The 25,853-nt window shown below is 41.0% G+C and overlaps 3 protein-coding genes across 3 annotated transcripts; all 3 read left to right on the top strand.

The window, feature by feature from the left end:
- Nucleotides 1–6,203: 6,203 nt before the first annotated feature.
- prpf19 (pre-mRNA processing factor 19) lies at nucleotides 6,204–11,896 on the top strand. The gene is made up of 16 exons (XM_061080048.1): nucleotides 6,204–6,370; nucleotides 6,574–6,723; nucleotides 7,510–7,586; nucleotides 7,996–8,137; nucleotides 8,274–8,347; nucleotides 8,448–8,513; nucleotides 8,614–8,655; nucleotides 8,780–8,854; nucleotides 8,945–9,020; nucleotides 9,130–9,239; nucleotides 9,373–9,528; nucleotides 9,633–9,702; nucleotides 9,788–9,961; nucleotides 10,101–10,183; nucleotides 10,931–11,036; nucleotides 11,131–11,896. Exons 1-16 carry the CDS (start codon nucleotides 6,352–6,354, stop codon nucleotides 11,226–11,228), a joined length of 1,518 nt encoding a protein of 505 aa, XP_060936031.1. The 5' UTR covers nucleotides 6,204–6,351; the 3' UTR covers nucleotides 11,229–11,896.
- Nucleotides 11,897–13,321: 1,425 nt separating this feature from the next.
- tcirg1b (T cell immune regulator 1, ATPase H+ transporting V0 subunit a3b) lies at nucleotides 13,322–22,942 on the top strand. The gene is made up of 21 exons (XM_061079645.1): nucleotides 13,322–13,461; nucleotides 14,768–14,890; nucleotides 15,046–15,124; nucleotides 15,232–15,380; nucleotides 15,515–15,610; nucleotides 16,329–16,390; nucleotides 16,481–16,607; nucleotides 16,698–16,780; nucleotides 16,857–16,950; nucleotides 17,086–17,298; nucleotides 17,413–17,563; nucleotides 17,913–18,052; nucleotides 18,386–18,543; nucleotides 18,627–18,717; nucleotides 18,825–18,943; nucleotides 19,269–19,482; nucleotides 20,680–20,790; nucleotides 21,153–21,239; nucleotides 21,349–21,466; nucleotides 21,628–21,799; nucleotides 22,442–22,942. The coding sequence occupies exons 2-21, from the start codon at nucleotides 14,774–14,776 to the stop codon at nucleotides 22,533–22,535; spliced, it is 2,475 nt and encodes an 824-aa protein (XP_060935628.1). The 5' UTR covers nucleotides 13,322–13,461; nucleotides 14,768–14,773; the 3' UTR covers nucleotides 22,536–22,942.
- A 961-nt stretch (nucleotides 22,943–23,903) lies between these two features.
- mrpl18 (mitochondrial ribosomal protein L18) lies at nucleotides 23,904–25,830 on the top strand. The gene is made up of 4 exons (XM_061079082.1): nucleotides 23,904–24,120; nucleotides 24,230–24,398; nucleotides 25,254–25,488; nucleotides 25,596–25,830. Exons 1-4 carry the CDS (start codon nucleotides 24,039–24,041, stop codon nucleotides 25,671–25,673), a joined length of 564 nt encoding a protein of 187 aa, XP_060935065.1. The 5' UTR covers nucleotides 23,904–24,038; the 3' UTR covers nucleotides 25,674–25,830.
- Nucleotides 25,831–25,853: the final 23 nt, after the last annotated feature.

Raw genomic sequence — 25,853 nt, 5'->3', positions numbered from 1 at the left:
TTCTGTTGCCAAAGTCTGAAAGTAGCAGAAAAGCAGCGGCCTTAAGGCCTATCCCAAGTTTTGAAGCGATGCAAGAGAACAATTCTAAAAAGATATGGCCAAATTTCTAGTTGAATTACGACTGAGCAAGCACCTCTGATGAGACTGGGTTGCAGAGAAAGGCAACCATGGTGACTTTAACAAGTGCTGACTTAGTGCTGTGATGAGCTTAAAAACCTGAATAAAAACCGAAACAATATTATAACATCAACAACGTCCATACATAGTTCCAGAACAGCTTATACACAAGTACATACAAATATAATTTAAGTGATATTCCATTGCCTGTGAGGTCTCTGCTTGCTGCTTGAGAAGATCAATAATAATCATATCAACTCGACCCTTCCAACAGGTTTGGTCATACCAGGTGAGTCTGCTGCCACATTTCATTAAATATCCTCTATCCACAGAACATTTTCTCTGAAGAGTGTCCTGACTGTCTTTTCCATTGTCACAGCTGAAAAAGAAGAAGTCCAGGTGGTTTGTGCTGGGAAAGAATTTCATCTGCCGGTGTACTCAACCTCCCGGACAGTGACTTTTACACCAGACCCTGAGGGACCGAGACGTGTCCTGCTGGAAAAAACCATGGTGAGTGGAAGTCTATCAGAGCTCATTGTTGTTGTAGTGTTTTTTTCTTTGTGCATACAGATTGTCTAAACCTATTAACGAACTGCAGGTCAAAGACCCTCGGTTCGAATGGACAAGAGACAAGATGTTGGTACTGAAAGAAGTGTCTCACAGGGATCAGGGACTGTATGCCATCAAACTCTCCTCTGGATTCACAGACGAGGCAGTTCGTCTGATTGTTTCAGGTACAAGACTTTCAATTCATCTGTACATCTAATTTCCTTTTGCTCCACGGCCATGAGTTGTCAATCAAATGGCTCTGTGACTCTTGAAATTTAACACTTTGATCATTCTCCTTCATCTGATCATGTATTCAGATGCTTTCATGTAAATTACCAATACATTGTTAGAAAATACCCCATTGCAAGCAAAGGTCCTTTGTTCAAAAGTTTGATTGTGTTATCAGCAAAGTATCTGTATAGAAACAGCCGCTGTTGGAACTCATGTGTTTTTTAATTTATTGGGCTGGTGTTGCTCATACATCAGTGGGTAAGCAATGTTTTTTGATGTTAGGTGGTTGAGGTGGAGATATTTGTAGCTTCTTATGTAATGCACGCTATGTGGTTTTCATCTAGGGTGTAGAAGAATGAGGAAAATAAATGTCCATTTCATTTTTATACATGTATTTCACCTCAGCGTGTCCTCTTGCTTCATGGTTGGTCTGTTTGCAAGCAAGATTATGCAAAAACTAAAAGACGGATTACCACAAATAAATGTAGTTCAGAAACTTCACATACTTTAATCCACTGATGAACATCTTCTTACTTCTTCACCCCGCTGCAGAATGCATTAAGTCTTACCGCAGAAACTACGGCGAGAACTTTGAGCACAACATCCCTGAGAATGGCTGCCTCCTGGAGTTCTCTCCCTGGGGTGCTCCGTCTGAGGCCATGCCCATCGTTCTCTGGAACCGTACAGAGCCCGGGACCGGTGATCCGGGCCGGGGTCGACTGCTGCGAGGCGGGAAGGTCTGGGTGGCTGAGAGAGTGACGCCAGTGGACCAAGGCAACTACACTTTGAGAGACCCGCAGGGCAGGGTGCTGTCCCGCAGCACCCTCACCGTCTGTGGTGAGAGGAGAAAAATCACCAGAGGATAAATGTTTTAAGATGATTATCTTTAACTTTGTGTTACTGTCAGTGGAAATAGTGATGTTTTATATTTCCCTTTCCATCTTACATCTGTTCCTACCCTCACATTTCTTACATTTTCCACTCCTCTCCCTCTGTCAATCATCCTGCACGCAGGCCACTCATTCAATGTAACCCGCTTCAGCAAGGAGACTCTAAACCTGCCCCTCTTTCTCCCTGTTAATCACACCCACCTCAATTTCACCCCCACCCGATACCCTAATGAATCCTCCATGGGCCCTTTCGACCCAAAGCACCCCCGAGGACCCGTGCAGCTGATCCGCGAGGGCCAAATATCAGACTACGACCTGCGCTACAGGGGCCTCATCTCCCTGGGCAGAAAGGGTTCCATCAATGAGGTATTCATAGCGAGGCTGAGCTCAAGGCATGATGGGCTGTATGAAATTAGAGACGGAGATGGCAACCTCGTGTCCTCCACCTTTTTACAGGTGATTGGTAAGTAACACAAAGTTTCTTTTTCTTATCGATCTGTGTTTGCTTCTCGACGGTCCTTTTCTCTCATTATCCACCTCTGTGTCTCTAATCGTTCCAGAAAAGGGAGACATATGGGAAGTAGTCCTTGGGGCCCTCAAAGCCCTTTCTGGGATGTTGGCGTCACTGGCCTGTTTAATGATGTTCATTTCGCGCTTTCCAATTTGCAACCGCACGCCAAGAGTTAACAACCAGGTGAGGAAAAATCACTTGAACTGTATTAAATACTGCATTGATTGGCTATTTGTCACAATGAAACAAATGGTGGTGCTCCTCTCCTGCCCTGGTTACAAACCATATGCTCTTTCCTATATCTGTTGGTCATATCCCTGCCCACCTGTATATCCAGATCCATCGCCCCTGCCACTGGCCCTTCAAAATAAAGGCATCTAGGAGAGCTCAAAACCAACTGATCTGCATATAATAATGAAAATTATAATAACACAAAATAGCGAGTTAATATCTAATTAAAAAAAACAACCTGAATGTTGCAAACAAAGGAATATTTTCAACACATTTGTAGTTAAGGCAATAACATAATTTACCCCCATTTAATGGTAATGTACATTTTATATAATATGCATCTTACTGTCTCTGCTCCAGTGGTTTATTGTTCCTTCACTGTAATTGTTTATCTTTATATTAATATATGCAATGACAATGTAGTTTAATCGTGTGTATGTGTGCAGGACTACAGTCAGACCATCTCTGAGCCCTCAAGATACTACATTGACTCTCAGCAGCCTGGAACACCTAGAGAATGGACCCCGAGAGCGAGTCCTACTCACACTGTAAGATGATGAGCTGAAGTAAATTGTCAGGTTTTACCATCCTCTAAAACTGTTCATGTTGTTTGAATTTGCTAAATGTGTGCTGCTGTTTTTTTTTTCCAGCGTTACATTCCGGTCAGATCAGAAACTCAGAGAGCTGAGAACCAGGGAACACAAAGTTTAGCAGCTGAGATCTCCCCGAGTCGTATTTCAACCACTGAGGTAATATGGCTCTAAGCTTCTACGCTGTGATTATTTGTAGGTCACAGAGAGAGACTGTAAATAAAGATGGACAACGAGTCTCTACTTCCTCCCACTATCCAGAAATAAAGCTAAAACACACAGAATACAAACGCTGCCATCTTTTGCATTTGGAGCCAGAGTCTGTGCACTTTGGATCTGGGGAAGGATCTTTGTAAAGAGGTCATTTCAATACACATGCTAGACCAATCCTGAGTCAGCCACAGATGTTTCACCCTGTTTCTATATCATCACACATAATGGGGAAAATAATGTAAAGCTTGAATATACATCAATGTTTCAAGAACTACCTAAAATGACAGAAACCATCTTTTAGAAAAATGTATTTGACGCAGACTTTATAGTTTGGTCCTCGTCCCATCCACTAACATGGAAGAGGCAGGATTTATGACGTAGAATGCAGCACGCCAGTAGGTGGCGATCAAGACACTTTGGCTTAGCCTTTGGGGTACAGCCATGTAGTTCCATCTTTACATACATTCTATGGTCACAGACAAAAATAGTTTCTTAACATATGTCTTCATTCTCTCCTAGCAGAACAAATCTAATGAAGAAGAGAGGAGGATTTCCTTCTCAGTGACCGGGGCTTCAGATTGCCTCCACTCGTCCGAGGACTGTGTTCAGTTCCAGATCAAGACAGATGGAGACAGAGAAAGGTGGAGCACATCACAACAATACTTTTCCACAATGCCGCTGGACACGAACATCTCGGAGTCCTGCAGCGTGTACACTTCAGATAAACTGAACTTCTCATAAAACAGAGAATTGGAGCTGATCTGAAAGAGGAATAAACATGAGGCATTGACAACCAATAGTTTTCTGGTGGAACAGAAAGATCTCACATGTGCCTTTTGCATCTTAGCCCAGTTTCCACGGGCTGGATTCAATGTTGCATGTAAATTATTTATTTTTTCATGTAATTTTACTGAGCATGAGTGGAACATTAGCCTTCCTGTCATATGTCACCCAAATCTTGCCACTGTTGCTCCTGAAATCTCCTGCTGCTACCTACCTCCACACCCCTCAGGACCATTCTTACCTGCCCTGTATCTGCTGAGTGTGTGTAATGTGATATCTAGGGCTATGCAGGCATTAAAGCTATGATACACAGGTTAGCAAAAGGGAATTTTTCAGTACTGTACAGTAATTTAAGGAGTTTTAACCATTACTCAATCTTGATAACATCTGTTTTAATGTTAAATATCTGTGCTGGAGTCATATGGCTTCTACAATGATGTAGTGTATTAACCCTCAAGGTGACGGTTGTAGTGGTTGTGTGAAATTTAACATGTTCCACTAAATAGTTCAATAGCTAGTTGATCTGTGAACTTTGTGATAGAAATAAAATATCATCACCACATCTTTTAAGTCACTAGAGAGGTTGAACTGCTGCTTGATATATTTTTTACAATATAAACATGTCAAACAATAAACTGTAGCCTGTCTTTAACCTAAATATTTCTGATTATTTTAATCAAATATGCTGTTTGTTTTGACGAATAGTTATTATTTATACATTAGTTATTAAGTTTATTTGCTGTGAATTTTGATGAATATTTAGTGTGCAAAAGGAGGCTATGTTTGTTGTTTGCAGAACTAAGCAAAAACTACCCAACTGATACATTTTGGTGAGAATCCGTGTCAGGGGGCGTATCCAGGTATTTTTCTTATTTTTGTTGACATTGTGTGATTGGGAATTTTTGAACATTTCATTGAGTTTTTTTTAGAGAATAGTGCAATAGTGAAATGATCTTGATGAATTTTAGGGACATGATATACAAATAAATCTAAAGTAAAAATACAGATAAAGTGAATTTAAATGTAGTTTCATATGGGGACTGTTGGGCTTTGGCTGTGGTATGCGCTCCACTGACTGCCATAGTAGTTTTGAGTAACATGAGTTGTTGTCACATTTGTCTGCCTGACGATACAAAAACCATAGCAATTCAGCATACTTCAAATGAATAAAACAGCCTTTACTCACATTTGATGAGGTTTAAAGATTCAGTGTGTAGAATTTAGTGCTGAAGTGTCATGTTGCAGCTGACTTCCCCTCACCTCTCCTCACCCTCCCCTTCCAAACGTGATAGAGAACTTGTGGGAGCCTTCAGTTGTCATACAAACTCAAATGGTGTTTGTTTGGCTCAGTTTGGACTACTGTAAAAAACATGGCAGCCTCTGTAAAGAGGTCCCACTCCAGATGTACAAAGTATTTCAATATAAAGATTCCATTCTAGGGTAAGGAAAGCAACAATTCTTACAATTTAGATGAAACACACTCGTGAATACGTCAGTAGGATTATTTTATATTAATAAAATAATAACTATCATATATGAATATATATTATGTTATATTATATACTGTACTATTTTAATATACTATCTAACAATAACAATACCATCATATCATCAGTACTCTTACCATCATCTTGCCACTGCATCTTATCTACCTATTTATCTTGTGTTTCTGTTTTTATTCTTTCTACCTCAATATTTTTTATTTTATTCTATTGTATTGTATTTTATTGTATTCAAATATACTATCTATCTATCTATCTATCTATCTATCTATCTATCTATCTATCTATCTATCTATCTATCTATCTATCTATCTATCTATCTATCTATCTATCTATCTATCTATCTATCTATCTATCTATCTATCTATCTATCTATCTATCTATCTATCTATCTATCTATCTATCTATCTATCTATCTATCTATCTATCTATCTATCTATCTATCACACTGGACCTTTAAACAACCTTTAAACAGACTGCCTTGTGTTAGATCAGAGCAGTGACGAGGTTCCTGCGGTAGGGGGCAGTGGCGCGCCTGCGATGCTCTGCCGCTCTGCCTGGAGGGAAGCATAGAGGAAGAAGAAGCCACGGTTGTAGCGGCAATGAAAGAACAGCGTGCTACTTCCAATTCGAGCAAAACATAAGTTAAGTGGGCGCTAGCGGCGGGAACTAACTACGAACAGTTTGAAGGTTATCCACATTCTTTCAGAAAGTCACAGGACTGCGTCGGGAGGATGTCTTTGGTTTGTGCAAGTAAGTGAAGCTATTTTCATTGAAATGACGGTGGCTGAGCAGGTTAGCTAGCGAGCGCGCTAATGCTACTAGCTAACGCTAGCGGCCATGCAGTGCCGCCTTTGACTCTCGGAGGCTCTCGGGTCTTGGGAGCTTGTGCTGGTTTTACCGCCGGCATCGACTGGTTTTCAGAGGCTGTAACCACATCTTGTTTCCTCACCCAGTCTCCAACGAGGTGCCGGAGCACCCGTGCGTCTCCCCCGTGTCCAACCAGGTGTTCGAGCGCCGGCTCATCGAGAAGTACATCGCGGAGAATGGGACGGACCCGATGAATGGACAACCGCTGTCTGAGGAGCAGCTCGTAGATATCAAAGGTGAACTTAACTCAAACTAAAAGTAATGGAGCAGCCCCGCTCCAGCTCAACGTGTGTGGATAGACGTGTGTGTTCAGTTTGGAGGCTGATGTGTACGTCGTTATACTGAAGGGGACTTCTAGTGTTTTGTCCACCTCAACAAGAATGGTTATTCAGATAAGTAACATGAAACGCCCAGTAAAGAGGAGATAATATCAACTGTAATTCAAACGGAACACATTATCATCAATAGCTCAACATCCAGGAAGAAATGGTTGATTGTATGTTGTAATATTGCAGTGTTTTACCTAATTTCCTGTCATGTAAAACCCCTTGAGCAGGATCAGTGTCCATCTGGGATTATTTTGTATTTTATCTATATATTGATGTTTCTTGATAAATCTTCTTTTATTTCTCTAATGTCAAGCTAAATAAATTAGCTTTCATAATTTTAGGATTTTTTTCAATATTATTTATCGTGACAAAAAGTCCAAGACGCCCAAAAACAATTCCCATTCCTGAGCAGCAGGAAATGGGGAGGTTTGGGGAATTGTGCTTTTTGAAAATACTTCTTTGATATATTTCTTATTGTGCTAATACATTTTTTCTTTGCCAATGTTGAGCAGTTATTTCAGGTGTTTAAACCGAAGTTAGGGAAATATATTTATTGTACTTCCTTATATTAGGGAATCACACTTAACAAAGTACTGTTTGACTCTCACATTTATTCCCCGTCAAGTGTCCCTGAAACCAAATTATCCACGAGAGGCCGCTTGTACTGAACATGTGAAACTTTTCCTTTTTCAGTGTCCCATCCTATAAGACCAAAGGCGCCATCAGCAACAAGCATTCCTGCCATTCTTAAATCCCTTCAAGATGAGTGGGTAAGTACACTTAACTCTAAAGAGTCGCTACAGGGACAAAGCAGAAACTATATCTTTAAACATTTTTAAAACTAATATTCTCAATGTCAAAACTTTAGGAGGAACTTAATGTATTTTTTATTTTTTGATCGTGGCTTTCTTGGAGTACAATATACTAAGCATATTCTGTCCTGATTAGAAAATCTTGGTTTGTTGCTGTAATTATATTTTGCATTACTCTTTTTTTTCTCACTTAACACATTCAATGCACTGAATTAAAAAATTATCCCTGATTCTTTTTGAAAGCTTTTCTTGTGATTATGAGCCAAGTTAATAATCATTTTTCTCTTTTCATGTTATAGCTTAGATTGATATTTCTCTAAAACTTTAAGAAAAGTGGAAAAGTTTCCTCATGTCTTTTCTTTTGTAGGATGCCGTTATGCTCCACAGTTTCACCTTGCGGCAGCAGCTGCAGACTACTCGCCAAGAACTGTCTCACGCCCTCTACCAACACGATGCCGCTTGCAGAGTCATCGCTCGACTCACCAAAGAGGTCACTGCTGCGAGAGAAGGTGAGTTAACTACAGTTTTCCTGGCCTCTGCTGTAGTGCGTAATTGCAGTTGTAAAACACAAAGAGCGACTTTATATGATGTTAGAGGATGTTGTGAGAGCCTGTTTTTCTTATGTGATGTATTTCCTCCTTACAGCTCTTGCCACACTCAAACCCCAAGCTGGATTGGTGGCCCCTCAGGCAGTTCCAACCTCTCAGCAGACTGCGGCAGTGAGTTATTTGACTTTTAATTTCAGCTGATACGCTGCTGATGCTCACCATCGTCTTTTGCCATAGTTGCTGATAACAATGTCTGTTCCTTCCCTCACAGGGAGCTGGTGGAGAGCCTATGGAGATTAGTGAACAGGTTGGAATGACTCCAGAGATCATCCAGAAGGTAAGACTTTCTTTAACTTGTATCAATCATTTTTTGGAATCAAACTTTCCATTTTTGTAGCGGCCCTACGATGTTTTTCAATGTTTTTTTCTGTTTGCAGCTCCAAGACAAAGCTACAATCCTTACCACAGAGAGAAAGAAGGTATAATATTGTTCTTTGATTAATTTCATTGATAAATTCTGCAGTAATATTGAATTGTTAAGCAAACATTAAGGTGCTGGGTTTGATTATATACAACTGTAACGCCTGTTCTTTATTTCTCCAGAGAGGAAAGACTGTGCCAGAGGAGCTGGTTAGAGCTGAGGACCTTAGCAAATACCGCCAAGTGGCCACTCATGCCGTGAGTATATGCGTCTGACTGCTTTTGGATCAGGAGGCTGCAACAGATTCTTCAAGTTATTCAACCTACATACTGTTTCTTTGCCTTCAGGGTCTTCATAGTGCCAGTGTTCCTGGTATTCTGGCTTTGGATCTGTGTCCTTCAGACACCAACAAAGTGCTCACCGGTACGTTGAATCATGTTTCCTTTTTAAAAGCTTTTATAATTTGTTGGCTTTCTACTCATCCTTTGACGCATCTTGTTATTTGATACTAACCCTGACTGTGTTCTCCTAGGTGGAGCTGATAAGAACGTGGTGGTGTTTGACAAGAATGAGGAGCAGATTGTGGCGACACTTAAGGGTCACACAAAGAAGGTCACCTCTGTCATTTACCATCCATCTCAGGTAACTTTTCCTTTTTGTGAAACATCAACCTTGCAAAGTAATGTGTCTTCAGGTAAATAAATGAAAGAGCAGATTTAAACACATGCAAAGCTTAATTTTTTGATCTCAACTGTTTTTTAACTTTCCATTCTAGTCGGTGGTCTTCTCTGCATCTCCAGACACCACCATCCGTGTCTGGTCTGTCACTGGAGGCAACTGTGTCCAGGTGATCCGTGCCCACGAGGGAAGTGTCACTGGACTCTCCCTGCATGCTACTGGAGACTACCTGCTCAGCTCCTCAGAGGATCAGGTACGTTTGCATCTGGAAAAAAATACAGGCAGACCCCACAAATTACAAAGATACTAGAAAAACTTCTTTACCACTCTAAGTTCACTGTTATTTGTATCCTGTAGTACTGGGCCTTCTCAGATATTCAGACCGGTAGAGTCCTGACCAAAGTGACTGATGAAAGTGCTGGCTGTGGTAAGTGCCTCTATATTACCAAGTGAATTTCACAGTCTGAATGAATCATCTTCCAGTTGGTAATGTTTCTGTTTGCTCTTTACAGCCCTCACCTGTGCTCAGTTCCACCCTGATGGTCTAATTTTTGGCACTGGTACGGCTGACTCTCAAATCAAGATTTGGGATCTGAAGGAGCGCACCAATGTGGCCAACTTCCCTGGCCACTCTGGTCCTGTCACCTCCATTGCTTTCTCTGAGAATGGATACTATCTGGCCACAGGTAACCACTCATAACAGGAAACGTTTGTGTAAAGTTTCAGGAACATTTACAAGTTCACTGATCTAAAATAACTGTTAACTCTTCAGCCTTTGTATTGGCACTAAACTGAGCTGTGACATATTCTGGTTGTTTCCTTCAGGTGCCCAGGATAGCTCTGTGAAACTGTGGGATCTTAGAAAACTGAAGAACTTCAAGACAATCAATCTTGATAGCAACTACGAGGTAAGACCACAGGGATAAACGAGAAAAATAGCAGCAGAGTGGAACCACCCTTAAAACCTCATCTTAGACTTGAATGTCAACATCTCTACACGTAAAATTGTCTACATTAGTAAAAGGTAGAGTTATCAGTAGGTGAATTGTTTTAACTTATAAAACTGGGTCAGTGGTTTGCAACTATTTTGGGTCTTGATGCCAAGCTTGTCATCTTGTGTCTCCAGCTTCATGTTAAAGTGCAGACATGAAAGTAGCATAGAAGAGAAGGAAAACAAACTATTTACTGGGTTTTCACAACGTCTTAAACTTAAAAAAAAGTTGAAAATTTCAATTATCACAATTTCTTTAATAGGTTAAAAAAGTACGTACAATAAGTTAAGGTAGGTCCTAATTCTGTCAACATGTGTTGTATTGTTTTTTTCTCAACTATAATAGATGTTCGCCTACAGTAATCAAACTACAAACAAGATTAACACAAGGCTGATTATGCTGTTCAGTGGCACTTTTCAGATTATTTTTTACTAGGCTTCTTAAACTTCTGTCAATTATGGGGGCTAAATTTTTATTCATTATGATCTTAAAGTTCTTTTTTTAAATTGTATATTTCTTATTGCGACCTGCAGAAACCCTGTATTTAATGAGATGTAGTTATTCAGGTGACTCAAAGTAAGAGTCTAACAGGACATAATGTTAATTGGAGCTTTACGCAGATTCACAATAAGGAATAATAATTATTGTGTTTTTCTGTTCCAGGTGAAGTCCCTTGTGTTCGATCAGAGTGGCACTTACCTTGCTGTAGGAGGGTCTGACATCCGTGTCTACATCTGCAAGCAGTGGTCCGAGGTCCTCAACTTCACAGGTGAGGAAGAGAAATGCTTAATGTTCACATTTTATATGGTATTTGCTGTTGAATGAGCAGATCTTTGACATTGCTGTTTCCTTTCAAACTGAAGACCATACAGGGTTGGTGACTGGTGTGGCCTTTGGAGAGAACGCTCAGTTCCTGACCTCTGCTGGAATGGACAGAAGTCTCAAATTTTACAGTTTGTAGAGAAACATACATCCGAGAGAGGAGCAGGTGTGAGGGGAGGTTAGCGGCAGCAGTCACTATCCTGGACATAGACCTGTAATTTTTAGGACAAAATAAAAAAACAAAATCAGTGCTAACTTTGCTTCTGTAGTGTGTTAGTTGTCATGTCCAGGAGAGAACATGAAACAAACTGCTGATTGAAACCACAGCACAATGGCTAGGATAACAACATTTTGTCGGCATTGAAATATAAATGATGTTAAATAAGATACAGAAGCCAGTGTCATGTTCCAGTGTGATTTGGCAGCAGTTATGATTTTACTGTAGTATTTTCTTTGTGTGGGGGGGTTGGGTTGTCCCTGAAATATATTGTGATACAACTCCATAGTTGTTGTTCACTATTTGACAAATGTGGTGTGACAAAAACGTACTTACTTTAACGTAGACCAGCTTTATTACAGTATCTTTAGGTTAAAATCATCTGTTGTGAACCAAGCAGAAGAACACGACCAGAGATTCATTTTCCTCTGACAAATGTAGTCTGGTGTGACCTCCCCCCATTTTCATTTCCTGTATCATTTGTTTCATTTCTACTTTGTCTTTCTCTTCCAATTGTATATTTCTCAATACTTGCTATTTTACCCGTTGCTGCCCTTTTACAGTAAAATAAAATATCTTTTGTATGGCCATTCATGTGTTTGTTGGATTAAGAGGACTTGTTGGATCCTCCAAAGGAAATAAAATGATTTTACTTTGCCTCCATTTGCAGACATTTCATCAGGTTACACCGTTGCTCAATGAGTTCAAGTTTGTCCACATCGTCAAGACGATATCCATTTGTTGTCTGTCATGAAAAATTTACACTGCTACTGTTGGTGTATGAACGTTTAAGGTATTTTTCTACTTTCTGCTTCAAAGTGACAAATGTCGAAAGGCCAGAGTTGGACATTTTAGGTTGAGGTTTACACGTCTGCAAGAGGAGAAACATTTCTGTGATAATCCACTAATCAGGAGTTTAAGTTCTGTCTCTGAACAGGATTTTTTTTAACAAGACCACTTGTTGGTGAGTCACTGATTCCACATCCAACTGAAGAGTAATGTGTAAATACTAGATGGCTGAAAATAGAACAGACATTTCAGTGCAGTAGCACAACATCTTGTCCAGTAGTTAATTTTTAAATGTGATATAATTGATTCCAGAGTTTGAAATGTCCAGTGATGCAGGAAGAAGATGAAATCTTTCATTTAACTTATTGTGCATAAAAAAACTCATCTGAGACTTGATTTGCTTGGAGATGATCTTAAATTAAGTGGGTTTTTTTAGGCTTATAACAAACCAAACAAATGAATAGTTCAAACATAATTAGCTCATTAACCCATAATACAAATGATAATTTTCACACAAACAATTTCTATATTTATTTATACTTATTTCACCGCGGTGGAATCAATATTGTTCATAACGGTTATTCATATGTCAAAGTTTTTTTACAAAATTAAAAAGGCAATAAGTTTAAAATGTTAGTGTCTGCTCAGAAGTGACACTTCATTGTGTAGAACACAATACACAAGAAAATACAACATACTGAAGGTATTTTGTGCATTGTATACTTTCTAAAGTACATTTACTTCATTGAACTTGAATACTTAGTTAAGTTTGAAGTAATTCATAAGTATGTTTAAAAATGTAAATCTTATAGCTGCACAATCCAGTTTCGTGTTATAATCTGCAACATATTGCACAATCCTTTCCCTGGGGCATATACTATTATTGATGTAAAATTTCCTATTTTTTATATTGTATATATTTATACTTTATTCAAAAACACTTCAAATTCCTTGTATGTGTAAACCTGCTCGGCCATCAAACCTGATTTTGATACAATTGAGTAAAATTTAATTTCCGTTTCTGTTTGTTCCCTCATCTTAATATCTGTGTAATGTTTCTTAGCATGTTTGTTGTTTTGTATTTATTTATACATGTTCTCTAGCCCTCACTCGTCTTTGCTCCTGTATTGTGACGTGTTGTGATGTTAATAAAGTTAATTGAATGAAAACGGCAGCTGTCACGTGAGACTGGGGTAACGTGACCTGGTGAAACAGGAAGTAGGAGTCAGGAGGAAACTTCTCACAAACAGCTTCTCTTCTCCTCGGTCCTCGGTCGCGTAGTCACCGGTGTGTCCGTCGCTTCGAGGCCGGGACAGGGTGCTGCTCCAGCGGGTCAGAGTCCAGAGGAGAGTCGGGAGTCAAACCGGTGAGAGATTCATTTCATTCAGCTTTATCAGGTCTTTTCTCTCAGTATTTCCCTCGGAGCCGAACGAGTCAAAGCTCCGTTAACACTTTCGTTTCATTTCCTCTGCCTTAATTGACGAAGAGCTGTTTTTAATTTAATGTCAAATTCTTCAGTTTCGAGTTGAAAACATTTGCGCCTCCGTTTCTTTGGACACTAACAAAAAGGAACGTGTGCCTGAGTTACTTTGTGCTGAGCAGGAGGAAAGTAGGCAGACATTATTCTGCCATTCCTTCTTAATAATGTAAAAGTTTATTTTGTAAGGGTTCCAATAGATCACTTTGTAATGATATGTTTATAGTTTTAATGCCAAGTCTGGTTCTTCTTCTTTGTTTCAGTAAACCCCGTTTCACAAATGTTATTACCCGCTATAAAACTCAGCTGTCAGTTTATTAGGTACACCTGAGCAGAATACTATGATGCAATCTGACACAACAGCTCTGCTCTTTAAAAAAAATCACAACGTTCGATTCATGTTTTTTTGCCAAATTTGAGGGTTTGGTCCTTGATGCTGCTGTTAATGAAGTTTAAATATAATATAATGAGATAGAGCTCAACAGCACCACAAGCTACAGTCTAAAAAAACAAAGCATTACTTCTCTAAAACAGTTTCAACTGAGTTAACTCAATCATACTGCACACACTTGTGGATATCAGTTCCCTAAAAGTGCCGGATACTGTTCAACAAGATCCATCAATTATTCTCTGGGAAATGTAGAAAAACATCACGCAATAATAACAAAACTGAAAGGTTTTTTTATTGGGTTTTCCCCTGACCCTAGAAATTCACTTGGATGTTTGTGTTTCATCTTACTTACAAAAAAACTGTTAAACCCTCATATGTAGGTTTGACTTATTGCAGAGCTCTTGTGCTTATGATTCCTTTTTGTTGATTTAGTTTGTTTGTAAAGGGATGTTTCTCATAACTGATACAACTGTGAGCTTCTCATATTGGCAGAAAGATGCCTGTGCAACTCTGGAAATTCCACCTGATCATCACAGTCAGGAGGACTTGAAACTTCCCCTTTCTTCAGTTTCAACTCATGAGCATCTGCATCGACAGCCAAGATGCTTTTATTGTTGTAACTGAAGTTAGACGCTCTCTGTGAACTTCATGTTTATTAACTGTATATTGCCTCACTCCAGTTTTTCATTGTTATTTCCTGTTCCACTAGGAACTTCTGTATGTTATGTAGGTCAGTTGTTTTTTTTCGTTTTGTTTTTTCAGATGAAATTATTAACTTGAACTTGTTTCCGTGCTCTCGCGCAGCCAACCATGGGCTCCATGTTCCGCAGCGAGGAGGTGTGCCTGGTGCAGCTCTTCCTTCAGTCTGGCTCGGCTTACAATTGTGTCAGTGAGCTGGGAGAACTGGGTCTGGTTGAGTTCAGAGACGTGAGTCACTCTTGTTCCTGAAGTTACTTTATCATGTCACATTGCAGTTTGTGAACACTAATGTGCGAGTCAGTTTTTCCTCTGTAGCCCCCTTGTAAAAATAAATTTTCCAGACAATGTGTAACCATGTTGCCCTCTTCCCCTTTTCCCTCCAGTTAAATCCCAACGTGAACTCCTTTCAGAGGAAGTTCGTCAGCGAAGTCAGACGATGTGAGGAACTTGAGAAAACCTTTTGTAAGTGAGATGGACTCATTGATCCCTGCCCGTAGTTCCATGCGTGTTATTAAGAAGTTGTTTAGATTCTCTGTCTGTCCTCTGAACGTCTCTTATTTACCCCTCAGCCTTCCTGGAGCAGGAGATCAAACGCTCCCTGTCCCCCCCCCTGCATGGACCCCTCCCTCTTCCATGTCCGAGCCCCTTTGCCCCTCAGCCCCGAGAACTTATCACCATAGAGGAGGAGAGCGAGAGGCTGGCCAGAGAGCTCCGAGAGGTGAGGGCTGGAAACGAAGAAGAGGAAGAAAGTTATTTTTCTCTTTATTGCTCTATTGAAAACGTTTGAACTTATTGGCTTTTATTTCCTCTTTGTGTGTGTGTGTGTGTGTGTCTGTGTGTGTGTCTCACTAGGTGTCCAAGAACAGAGACAGCCTTCGGGCTCAGCTGATCCAGCTTTCTCAGTACCGAGGTGTCCTGACCAGAACACACTCTCTAACAGACTCACAGGTGGGTAATGACTTAGGCTGCATCCACACTACTGTGTTTTCATTTGAAACTGCATCAATAACACCAGGTGTCCAGTGCTGTCCACACTACGCTGTAGTTTTTGAGATGCTATAACAGAGAATTCTGGAAATGCTACTGTGCCTCTTTTAGTTTGAAAATTCTGGAGCTGCGTTTGAGTCGGACGGGCAGAAACAGATGTTTGGAAACAATGATGAAGAAACTCACAACCACCTGCACATTGGGTCTTTTCCGTCAGGATGTCCCCTTCGCTGACTCGTCAGGCTCTATCACATGACCCCCTTCTGGAAGAAAACAGATTAGCATAGGATACCAGTGTAGAACGCAACATGGATCATCAATTACATGATGTGTGTTGCTGACCCTGTGGTCTGATGATACAACTGCTTAAATGTGCATGAGACAAGCTATTATTCAAGCAATCCGCAACTAACAACCAAATGCTTTCAGTGTACACCAGCTCATGTGATCTGCTTTTACAGGCGTTTTTTTTGGACGTGGATTAAAACTGATAAAGAGCCAAAACGCTTGTGTGGACAAAGATCGTGTTAGTTTGGAAATGCTGTTTTCAAATACAAATGTCTTCATATGGATGTAATCTTGTTTTCTGCAGCATTTCCTATATCATTTCCTATATTTTCTTTTAGTGAGCAAACTGACTTAACTTACAAATAACTCTTCTTCTGGCTTCTTCTTACAGGCTCCACCACCTGTGGTGGAGAGCCAAGGCCTGTTCGATAACCGCCAAGACGTCCACCTCAGGTGAATTAAATTCCTCAAAATGCATTCGAACTCCCTCTTTGTTACCCTTTCTCCTGTTTTACACTTCTTTCTCTCTATCATGTCCTCCAGTTTTGTGGCAGGAGTAGTCCATCCATGGAAGGTCCCCTCTTTTGAACGGTTGCTATGGCGGGCGTGTCGCGGTTACATAATCGTGGATTTCAGAGAAATGGAGGATCGCCTCGAGCACCCAGACACCGTGAGAACTGGGAGACGATGGTGGTTGAGAGATGGAAGTTGTCTCTAAGGTTTTCTCTCATCGGCTGTTTTCTTGTTTCTTCTTTTGCAGGGGGAAATGGTGCAATGGACGGTCTTCCTTATTTCCTACTGGGGAGATCAGATTGGACAGAAAGTCAAGAAGATATGTGACTGGTGGGTAAATCTCTGCATCAGTAACATTTCTGCACCGTCTGTTGAACTTTCTGAAAATCTTTCGATTTCCCCAAAGTTTCCGCACACAGACATTTGCCTACCCCGAGAGGACGGCTGACAGAGAGGAGATCCTTCAGGGACTTCAAGGCAGAATTGAAGACATCAAATCAGTAAGTGTTGTTTCCCTTGATAAAAGTACAGTTGACTTTTTGTTTCTGCTTTCATCAATCAACAGTTGCAGTACTTTGGGTTTTTCTTCAAAAGGCTGTTGACACTCGTCCTCCTCTCGCTCCTCTGTACTTAAGGTATTATCACAGACAGAGGCCTTCCTGCAGCAGCTGCTGATGCAGGCGGTGGCCGTGCTGCCTCAGTGGAAGGTGCGGGTTCAGAAGAGTAAGGCTGTCCAGATGGTTCTGAATCTCTGCAGCCCTTCGGTTACTGACAAGTGTCTGATCGCCGAGGCCTGGTGCCCCGTCTCCAAGCTGCCTGAACTGCAGAGCGCTCTCAGAGAGGGAGGGGTACGACACTGTAGCAGACAAGAACAGTTAACACAAACTAAGTGAAGTGTCTAATTTTTCACTGTCCTGATTTTTTTTTTTTTTTTTTTAACATAACTTCTTCTCCATCCCCAGAGGAAGAGTGGAAGTGGGGTCGACTCTTTCTACAACCGCCTGCCGTCCTCCACCCCTCCGCCCACCTTGTTTCCCATCAACTCTTTCTCAGCTGGTTTCCAGAACATTGTTGATGCATATGGAGTGGCCAGCTACCGTGAAGTCAATCCAGGTACAACCGCAAAGACTAAACAAGTTCTAACAAGTTTCCATTATCAAACCCTTTGGAGATTTTCTTTTCTTTTTGCGTGCGTGCTTGCGTACTTGCAAATTTTCAAATCAGTTGAACAGTCCAATGTCTGACTGAGACAAAGTGAAACAGAAAGAGTTGATGTCTGCTCACACTAAACATGCAAAGGTGATTCAATGACATCATAAATATGTTAATTACAGTAGTTTGCTTTAACATCAGTTTTCAACTACATTCTCAATTTTGCCCATGGGCCACACACAGTCTGTCCATACACTAGTTTTTGACCCTGTCTTCCTTTTTAACCTCTTTTCTCTCAACACCTCTACAGCGTTGTTCACAATAATTACATTCCCCTTCCTGTTTGCCGTGATGTTTGGGGACGTGGGTCACGGTTTACTCATGACTCTGGCCGCACTCTGGATGGTTCTTGAGGAGAAGGACCCCAAACTCAGGAATAACAACAACGAGGTAATTCAGAGGATATCCACTCGTTCTAACACACACACACACTGCTCATGCAAGGATAAGGCTAACCCACCCTAACCCATCAATAGTATAACATTTTAAAATTCAATTACATACTAGAGAAATTAATTTGACTTTGTAAGTTTTAGTTTGCAGGCAATTGTATTAAACTTCTTGTATTTTCTCTAAATGTGGCTTATTTTGTAGGATTTAAAAGATCTGCAAACTATTTCATTCAGACTGAAGCTAAAGTTCTCAAAGACGTATTTAACTTTGCACAGTGCAAACTGAAATGAATCCCCCTGTGTGATTTCTCTCTGTGTGTGTGGTGTCTAGATTTGGAGGATGATGTTTGGAGGCAGGTACCTGATTCTGCTGATGGGACTGTTCTCTATCTACACGGGGGCCATCTACAACGAGTGCTTCAGCAGAGGCCTCAGCACCTTCGACTCAGCGTGGCACGTCGCCCCCATGTTTGAGAACAACTTATGGAAGTGAGGACAATTCAAACCTCGCAAAGCTTCAAAGTACAAGGCTCCGGTTCCCGTCCATATTACCTCTGTGTCATCTCTTACAGTGCATCCGTCCTGGCAGGGAACCAGTATTTGGCCATGGATCCGAATGTGACCGGTGTCTTCACCAGCCCTTATCCATTTGGCATTGACCCGGTTCGTCCGTCAAACTCTTCACCTCTTCCCTCTCAGCTTCACTGTTTTTCATTCACGTCATCAGCTCCGTCAATTTATTTGTTCTCTTGTGTCCGTGTCATCCTCAGATTTGGGGCATGTCCAACAACAAGCTGACTTTCCTGAACTCGTACAAGATGAAGATGTCAGTCATAATCGGCGTCATCCACATGACGTTTGGAGTCTGCTTGTCATTCTTCAATTACGTGTAAGTGATCATGTATGTGTGTTTGGAGCAATTGGCCCTGTTCAGACCCGATGTTAACACTCGCATGACTGAGCCGATGATCCGAAGTGGACAGTTCTGAGTTCGTCTGTTCACTCCTGGTATTAAAATATGTCCTGAATGTGTCCAGGATGCATTTGGGTACATTCAGACCTGAATTTAGGGCTGACCACTTCATCATCAGTTCCCTCAGGACACATGTAATCACCAGGTCCGAACTGGGTCCTTGTTTCTCTTCATTTCTTTTCCTTCTCGTCTTGACACACCCCTGTTCATCTGTTTCTACTCCCCCCCTCTCTTTCTCCAGGCACTTTGGCAAGATCAGCAGTGTGTTCTTTGTGCTGATCCCAGAGCTGTTCTTCATGGTGTCTCTGTTCGGTTACCTCGTGTTCATGGTGGTCTTCAAGTGGATTGCCTATACTACTGCTGAGTCCAAAATCGCTCCCAGTATACTCATCCACTTCATAGACATGTTCCTCTTCGCAGACAACCCTGACAACGCACCACTCTACGTGGGACAGGTGGGTGGTTTGTTCACTTCTTTGATGTTGTGTGAATCCATGTTTTCTCCAGTTCAAGAAGCTTCCGGTTTATTTTATTTAGTTAATACAGTAAAATAAACTCGCTTTGAAAATCCTGAAAACCCAAAACAGTGATGATTTAGTCTGCATGATCTTATATGAGGGTTATTCAATTGTTGTTATGTATGAAATAATCTGTATAAACAGATTCTATATGGGAATTCTCAGAATCTATAGATGAGATACATGATTTTTGGGGCCGGGAGTCTTCTGGTTTCAATTTCTAGTTTGACCAATCAGGTTTGAGCAGGCTTTGATCGCCTGCAGGTAAACAGTCCATGGGGAGATTTAATGAGTCGTAACACATTGACCGAAATGAATCGTTTATCAACTTTTTAATTTGGTAGATAACTGTGAATATATAAGATTGACCAAAATGTTGCCTGGACTGGAAACCCCTAAAAAAGTATCGCTGTTTGTGGTTTGTGTGTAGAAACACTTGACTCATGTGATAGAATAAACTAGTCCAACATTAAACGGCGAACAGAAGATACAGTCTTGGTCCGGATTTCTGCTGTCTACACCAGACGGCCCAAAATATTGTCCGTAGATCTCAGAGGCAAATTTTTCATCCGCCGTAAGCTGAGGGGCCCCGAGACTGGATATGAAATGGATTTGTTTTTGAATATAATTCTAAAATTGTTGCTTAGATTATCCCAGATACATCAGTTAGTAACAGTTTTCATGCATGAAGCTTCCTTATTTCACTTCTGTTTGCTTGTTTTGTTTTTCTACTTCTGATAAGAGCGCTCGTAAATGCAGTGCTGCTTAACTGATCACTCTCCAACATGTCAAAGTTTTTCTACAAACACACCAGCAGCAGATTTCTTAAAACAATCAAACAGACAATAATACTACAACTGTTGCTCAGTTTCTTAAGTAATTTTGTGTCTAGTAAAAGACAAACGCTCACTGTGAGGAGAATTAATCTTGAGCTACGCTTTAGTCTCTGCAAGATGAACTGAAATCGGCAAATACCAGTCATGTTGACAGACTGTGGCATGCTTTGAAATATGGTTCACAGAAATCAAAGTGTGTACGTTGCGTAGCTTGTGTTGTAAATGGGGGAAAAAAACAGTCTTGTCCTTCAACGTGGATTAAGTGAGCAGCTGGTCTCTGTTCACTCCTCATCTGCAGAACTTGGTGCAGAAGATCCTGGTGGTTCTGGCTCTGTGCTCAGTCCCGGTCCTGCTTTTTGGAAAGCCAACGTACGAATACCTCACGTTCAAGAGAAGAAGACGTCATTCGGTGAGTGTGTTTCTGAACTTGAAACTCTTTTAGCAATAGTTAGCTAGATTTGGGTCGCTCTGCATTGGTAATAGCAAGTGGCCGGAGGCATTATGGTCAATGTAGCCTCACAAAACATGTTTTTAGTCTCTTGAACATATCTCAAGTCGGCCTGTAGGGAATGTCTTCAGATTTTGAGCAGTTGTCATTTGTACTCATACTTGTAGATGAATTCATGAGATTACAGTGGACAGATGTCACAGTTACCTCATGAGTCTGAAATTGAAAAGTGTATAGACTGAGACTGCACATGTTAGCGGAGATGTACAACAACAGGGGGCAGTAATTTCACTTTGACTCAATTTTAATCCTCCCAACATCAGGAAGAAGACAGACAACCGCTGGTGACTGAAGAAGGCTCCATCAATACTCATGAGGGGGAGGTGGATGGAGGAGCTGGAGAAGAAGAGGTAATGGAGAAGCAGAAGTGACTTCATTCATTTAATAAATGACGTCTATTCAGAGAGCTTATTCTTTTGTTTCTTTTCCGACTGTTACTGATCGTGCTGTCTGCATTAGTTTGATGCTGCAGACGTGTTCATGCATCAGGCCATCCACACCATAGAGTACTGCCTGGGCTGCATCTCCAACACGGCCTCTTACCTCCGCCTCTGGGCTCTCAGTCTGGCACATGCACGTGAGTGGCACACACACACACACACACACACAATGTGTATTTTCACGCTCACATGATGCATAGAATCAGCCTTCCTGTTTATACATGGTTATTTATACATGTGAGAGCTTTGTTCCATGTGACGCTGGTTGCGTGACAGTGAGTTACTTGTGTCTCCACAGAGCTGTCGGAGGTGTTGTGGGTGATGGTGATGCGTCTCGCCCTGCGGTGGCAGGGCTATGTGGGATCTGTGGTCCTTTTTGTGATTTTTGCCTTCTTTGCCATATTGACTGTCTCCATTCTACTGGTGATGGAGGGCCTCTCAGCTTTCCTCCACGCGCTCCGTCTGCACTGGTAAGGATGGGAGGACAAAGAAGACATTTGCCCAAAACGCCTGGTTCAGTTCTGTGCTGCCTTAATAAAAGACCTGGAGACATTTTCAGATAAACACATCACATATAGAAAAAAAACATAAAGGCGAGAGGACTAAATAATTATTTCCAAATGTGAGTAAGAGTAATTTTATTCAAGGTATCATCAGATAAATCAGATCTCAGATAAAACAGATCAACCAACTCAATTAACTTAAAGAACCAAATGAGCTGGATCATCAAATGTCCTGCCCTGATGCTTTTCCTGAGGGTTCCTCCTTCAGGTGCCATGAATGTGCTCAGTACATTTGATGACTGCACATTTTTTCGTATTTCTTGTATATCATTTGAATATTTTTTTGCTGCATGGTGATGCTAGAGAGATTATTCCAACTTCACCAAACTCTCCCTGTGGGAAAAACATTTTCTCTTTCGGTTCTTTATTTATTTTCTTTCGTGGATTAACAAACATATCAAACCATTAAAAAAAGGTCTGTTGGTCTGAGAAGTATAGAAATAAAAATGTATTGTGTATTGTGTGTTGGGCCTTGGCAGAGGTATGTGCTGTGCTCGGTAGGATTCTACTTTGCTGTGTGTGTGTTGACTGTGCTTCTGTCTCTTGCAGGGTGGAGTTTCAGAACAAGTTCTACAGTGGAACCGGATACAAGCTGAGCCCTTTCTCTTTCTCCTCCCTGATCAATGCATCAGCTCCGATATGATCAGTCGAATGATTCCTCACACTTGCCAAACGGTTACATTAACCTGTGTTTTGAGCACTTGGACTGCAACACTTAAAGGATATTCCCGTCTTAACTGTGCTATTCTACAGCCTGTGGGTAATGAATAATAACAATAATCACTTACGTTTACATCACAATTATCTCTGATGTTCATGAGCCATCGGTACTTTCCACTCATTGCCATGTCTTCCAAGCACAAACATCCAAGAGGTATTTAGTGGTAGTTGACAGTTTTTCAGGTGCCTTACTGGGACAGAGTGCTTGTTTGTTCATGAAGACTTTTGGATAAATGATATCATCATAAACAACATGGACATGTCTCTTTTTTTTCTGCAGGTTTGCACCGTAAAATCCAAACTGAAATTAAAACACCTTTTCTCGCTTTATCTTACTGTGGGAAGTCACTCATTATTTTGTGTATTTAAGACTCATAAATGAAGTTGTCAGCAATGGAAGAAGTCTGTTTAATCGTAATATTTGATTATTGGTATAAGAAGTAAAGCTATACAACTAAAGCAATGTAAAGACAAGGCAGTTTTATATATGTGGCACATTTAATTATAGGTGAACTAAGAGAGCTTTAGATTAAAGTGCAAACAAGTGAAAAAACGAACAAAATTATTACTGATGGTTCAATATGAGAAATTTTGCATTCTAGTATCAAGTATTATTAGCGAATTAGTGTGATTTCATTAGCATGAACTGTAGCTGTTTTTGGTGAAACTAAACCAAAATGTCTGCCTCCGCACGGCGACAGCCAGTGGTCAGAGATGTTTGCTCTCAAGTTGTCCATCGGCGTGTAAGTGCATCCCAGTTTTGTGAACACGATATTTCAAAAACGCCTTTAGAGAATTTATTCAAATTTTGATACAAACATTCACTTGGACTCAAGGATGCACTGATTAGATTTTGGTGGTTAAAAGTTGAGGTCACATGGTTTTCGGCCTCCTGAAAATGATATCTCAAGTTTGCCTTTAAATAACCTCTTCACATTTTGACCAGTTGTCACATGGACCCAAAGATGTTGCTTAATTCCTGATTTTCCAGAAATTATATCTTAACTTCTTTAAAATCCTAATCTGCAGAACCTAGCTTTAATTCGCAGTAATTTTTCTCCGCCCAGGTAGTGGAGGAGAGACCCCTTTGTTGAAAAACATTAAATTTAAATACATTCGAGAATAACTTTGAAATATTAAGCGCAGCACTTTAGTTATTATAACTTATTTTAAAAAAATACAAAACAAATGCAAATCTTCCTAGTGAAGCGGAACACAATGTTTTCCACCGGTTGTTTCTGTAAGTGCTTCCGGTGGAGTGGCACACAGTGAACCGGATGTTGTCTGAAAGTCAAAGATGGCGCTGGCCGTGTCACGGTGAGTTGATGTCAAGCTGCAGGAGAATCTGCTTGTTTCTGAGGACCAGAGGCGTCAAGAGGTGATCACAACCAAACAGAAGCTCTATTTGAACACACGGGGTGAGGACATGGCTCTGAGCGGAGTCAACCTCAGCCTGCGGCGGTTGTTCGGTCAGATTCAACAGTATCGTGTCGCCGCAAGTCACACAGGTTAGTCCGCAGACTCCACTGACTGTTCACATTAGACAGTCCGTTCTTTAATGGCTGATTTAACACAGATACCAGTGACTAACTCTGCAGCGGTTGTTTCCACTTCCAGCGAGGTGTCTGAGCCAGGCGGCCCCGCAGCCGCAGCCCAGCGCGGAGGAAAATCAAGATGTGAACCCGACCTTCGTGAACAGGAACCCGCGGAACCTGGAGCAGATGGCCCTGGCTGTGAAGGACCGCGGCTGGAGCACCAGCTGGCCCCCCCGCGAGTTCTACCACAGGTGTGTGTACCTTAGAGGATGAGTGTGTGTGGGTGTGTGAATATGAAAGTGTATGTGAGAGACTTTCTCTGTGTGTGTCTGTCTGTCTGAATGCCTGAACTCTTTTCTTCTTTATTTACCTCTTAATTGAGTCTCTTTAATTGTCTTATTTGCTTATGTCAGAGTATGTTTTAGGATTAGTTTTCAGTCTTGAGAGAAGTTAGTTGCACCCTTTGTCGGCACCAAAAGTGTAAGTGTGTCTTCACATTATGTAAAAACAAAATATCAAAATAAACAATTATAGGGGTATTTTATTATTTGTTGATGTTTTGGGAAAAACTGCATGTTAATATGTAATGATTTTACAATTTCCCCACAAGGGATTTATCAAGATATAGCTGATAATGTTTACAATATCCAGTTACCCAGTTAAATACCATATACTTGCAATAGATACACTTAATACAATACTAATTCAAATGTAAATTGTTACTTATTTAAGTTTTCCTCCGCCGTTAACAGTCCCCTTTTGAAATCTTTATTAATTTTTATTTGGATCTGCACACAATCATAACTAGCAGTCCCCTGAACGTGTCCGATGTTTTAAAAGTCAAGATGCATCCATTATTCACTGACAAATCCATGAAAATGTGAGAAAAATTCCTGCATCCCCTCTTGATCCTCACTTCGACTGAATGGCTTCTTTCCTGACCCACACCACATCCATCCTTACAAGTTTCAGGTTAATCCATCCAGTTGCTTTTGCGAAATCTGAAGAAATGATCTACAGTCATCATTTTGAGTTCAGACATTCTTCAAGCTTTGGATATTCCTGCATCAGTTTCCTTTAATTCATTATGTTTTGTCCTGTTTCAGGTTGGTGTTTTCCCGCAGCCAGCACCACGTGACGGCACAAGTGTTCTCCAGCAGCTCGCCCGACCCTGTGCTGACCTGCTCGACCACAGAGTGGTCACTGAGGAGGGAGCTGGCCTCCACCAGGTGTGTGGCCACCTGTCAAGCGGTGGGCGAGGTTCTGGCGATCCGATGTCAACAGGCCGGCATCACGAGGATGGTGTACAGGGCCATTCCCTGGACATACCGCTCGGACGCGGTGAGAACATCAAGCATGATCCAAGAAATAAGATGCAGTGAATCATTTTATATCGTTTTATTCATCACCTGCTTCATTTGCCTTCTCTGGATTTTTCTCTCTCACAGGTTCAGGCTTTCAGAACAGCATTGAAAGAAGGAGGAGTCACGCTCAGTGAACCCAGAAGGAAATACATCGCAACATGAGTTTAGTTTTCGTCCATCCCGTCTCTTGTGTCTGCTCTGTTAAGAATGACTGTACAGAATCTAAATGAGTAAATTACAATATCATGAGTAAAATCACTTGTGAAAGTACAGTTGCTTGTGCTTTGTCTCTTGTGGATAAAATGTTTGTGGAACAGAGCATTTGTCCTCTGGTGTGTCATT

The sequence above is a fragment of the Limanda limanda genome, chromosome 10 (assembly GCF_963576545.1).
Source record: "Limanda limanda chromosome 10, fLimLim1.1, whole genome shotgun sequence".
Lineage (NCBI taxonomy): Eukaryota > Metazoa > Chordata > Actinopteri > Pleuronectiformes > Pleuronectidae > Limanda > Limanda limanda.
Note: the sequence above shows the minus strand (reverse complement) of the source record. Positions and strands in the feature narration are given on the sequence as shown.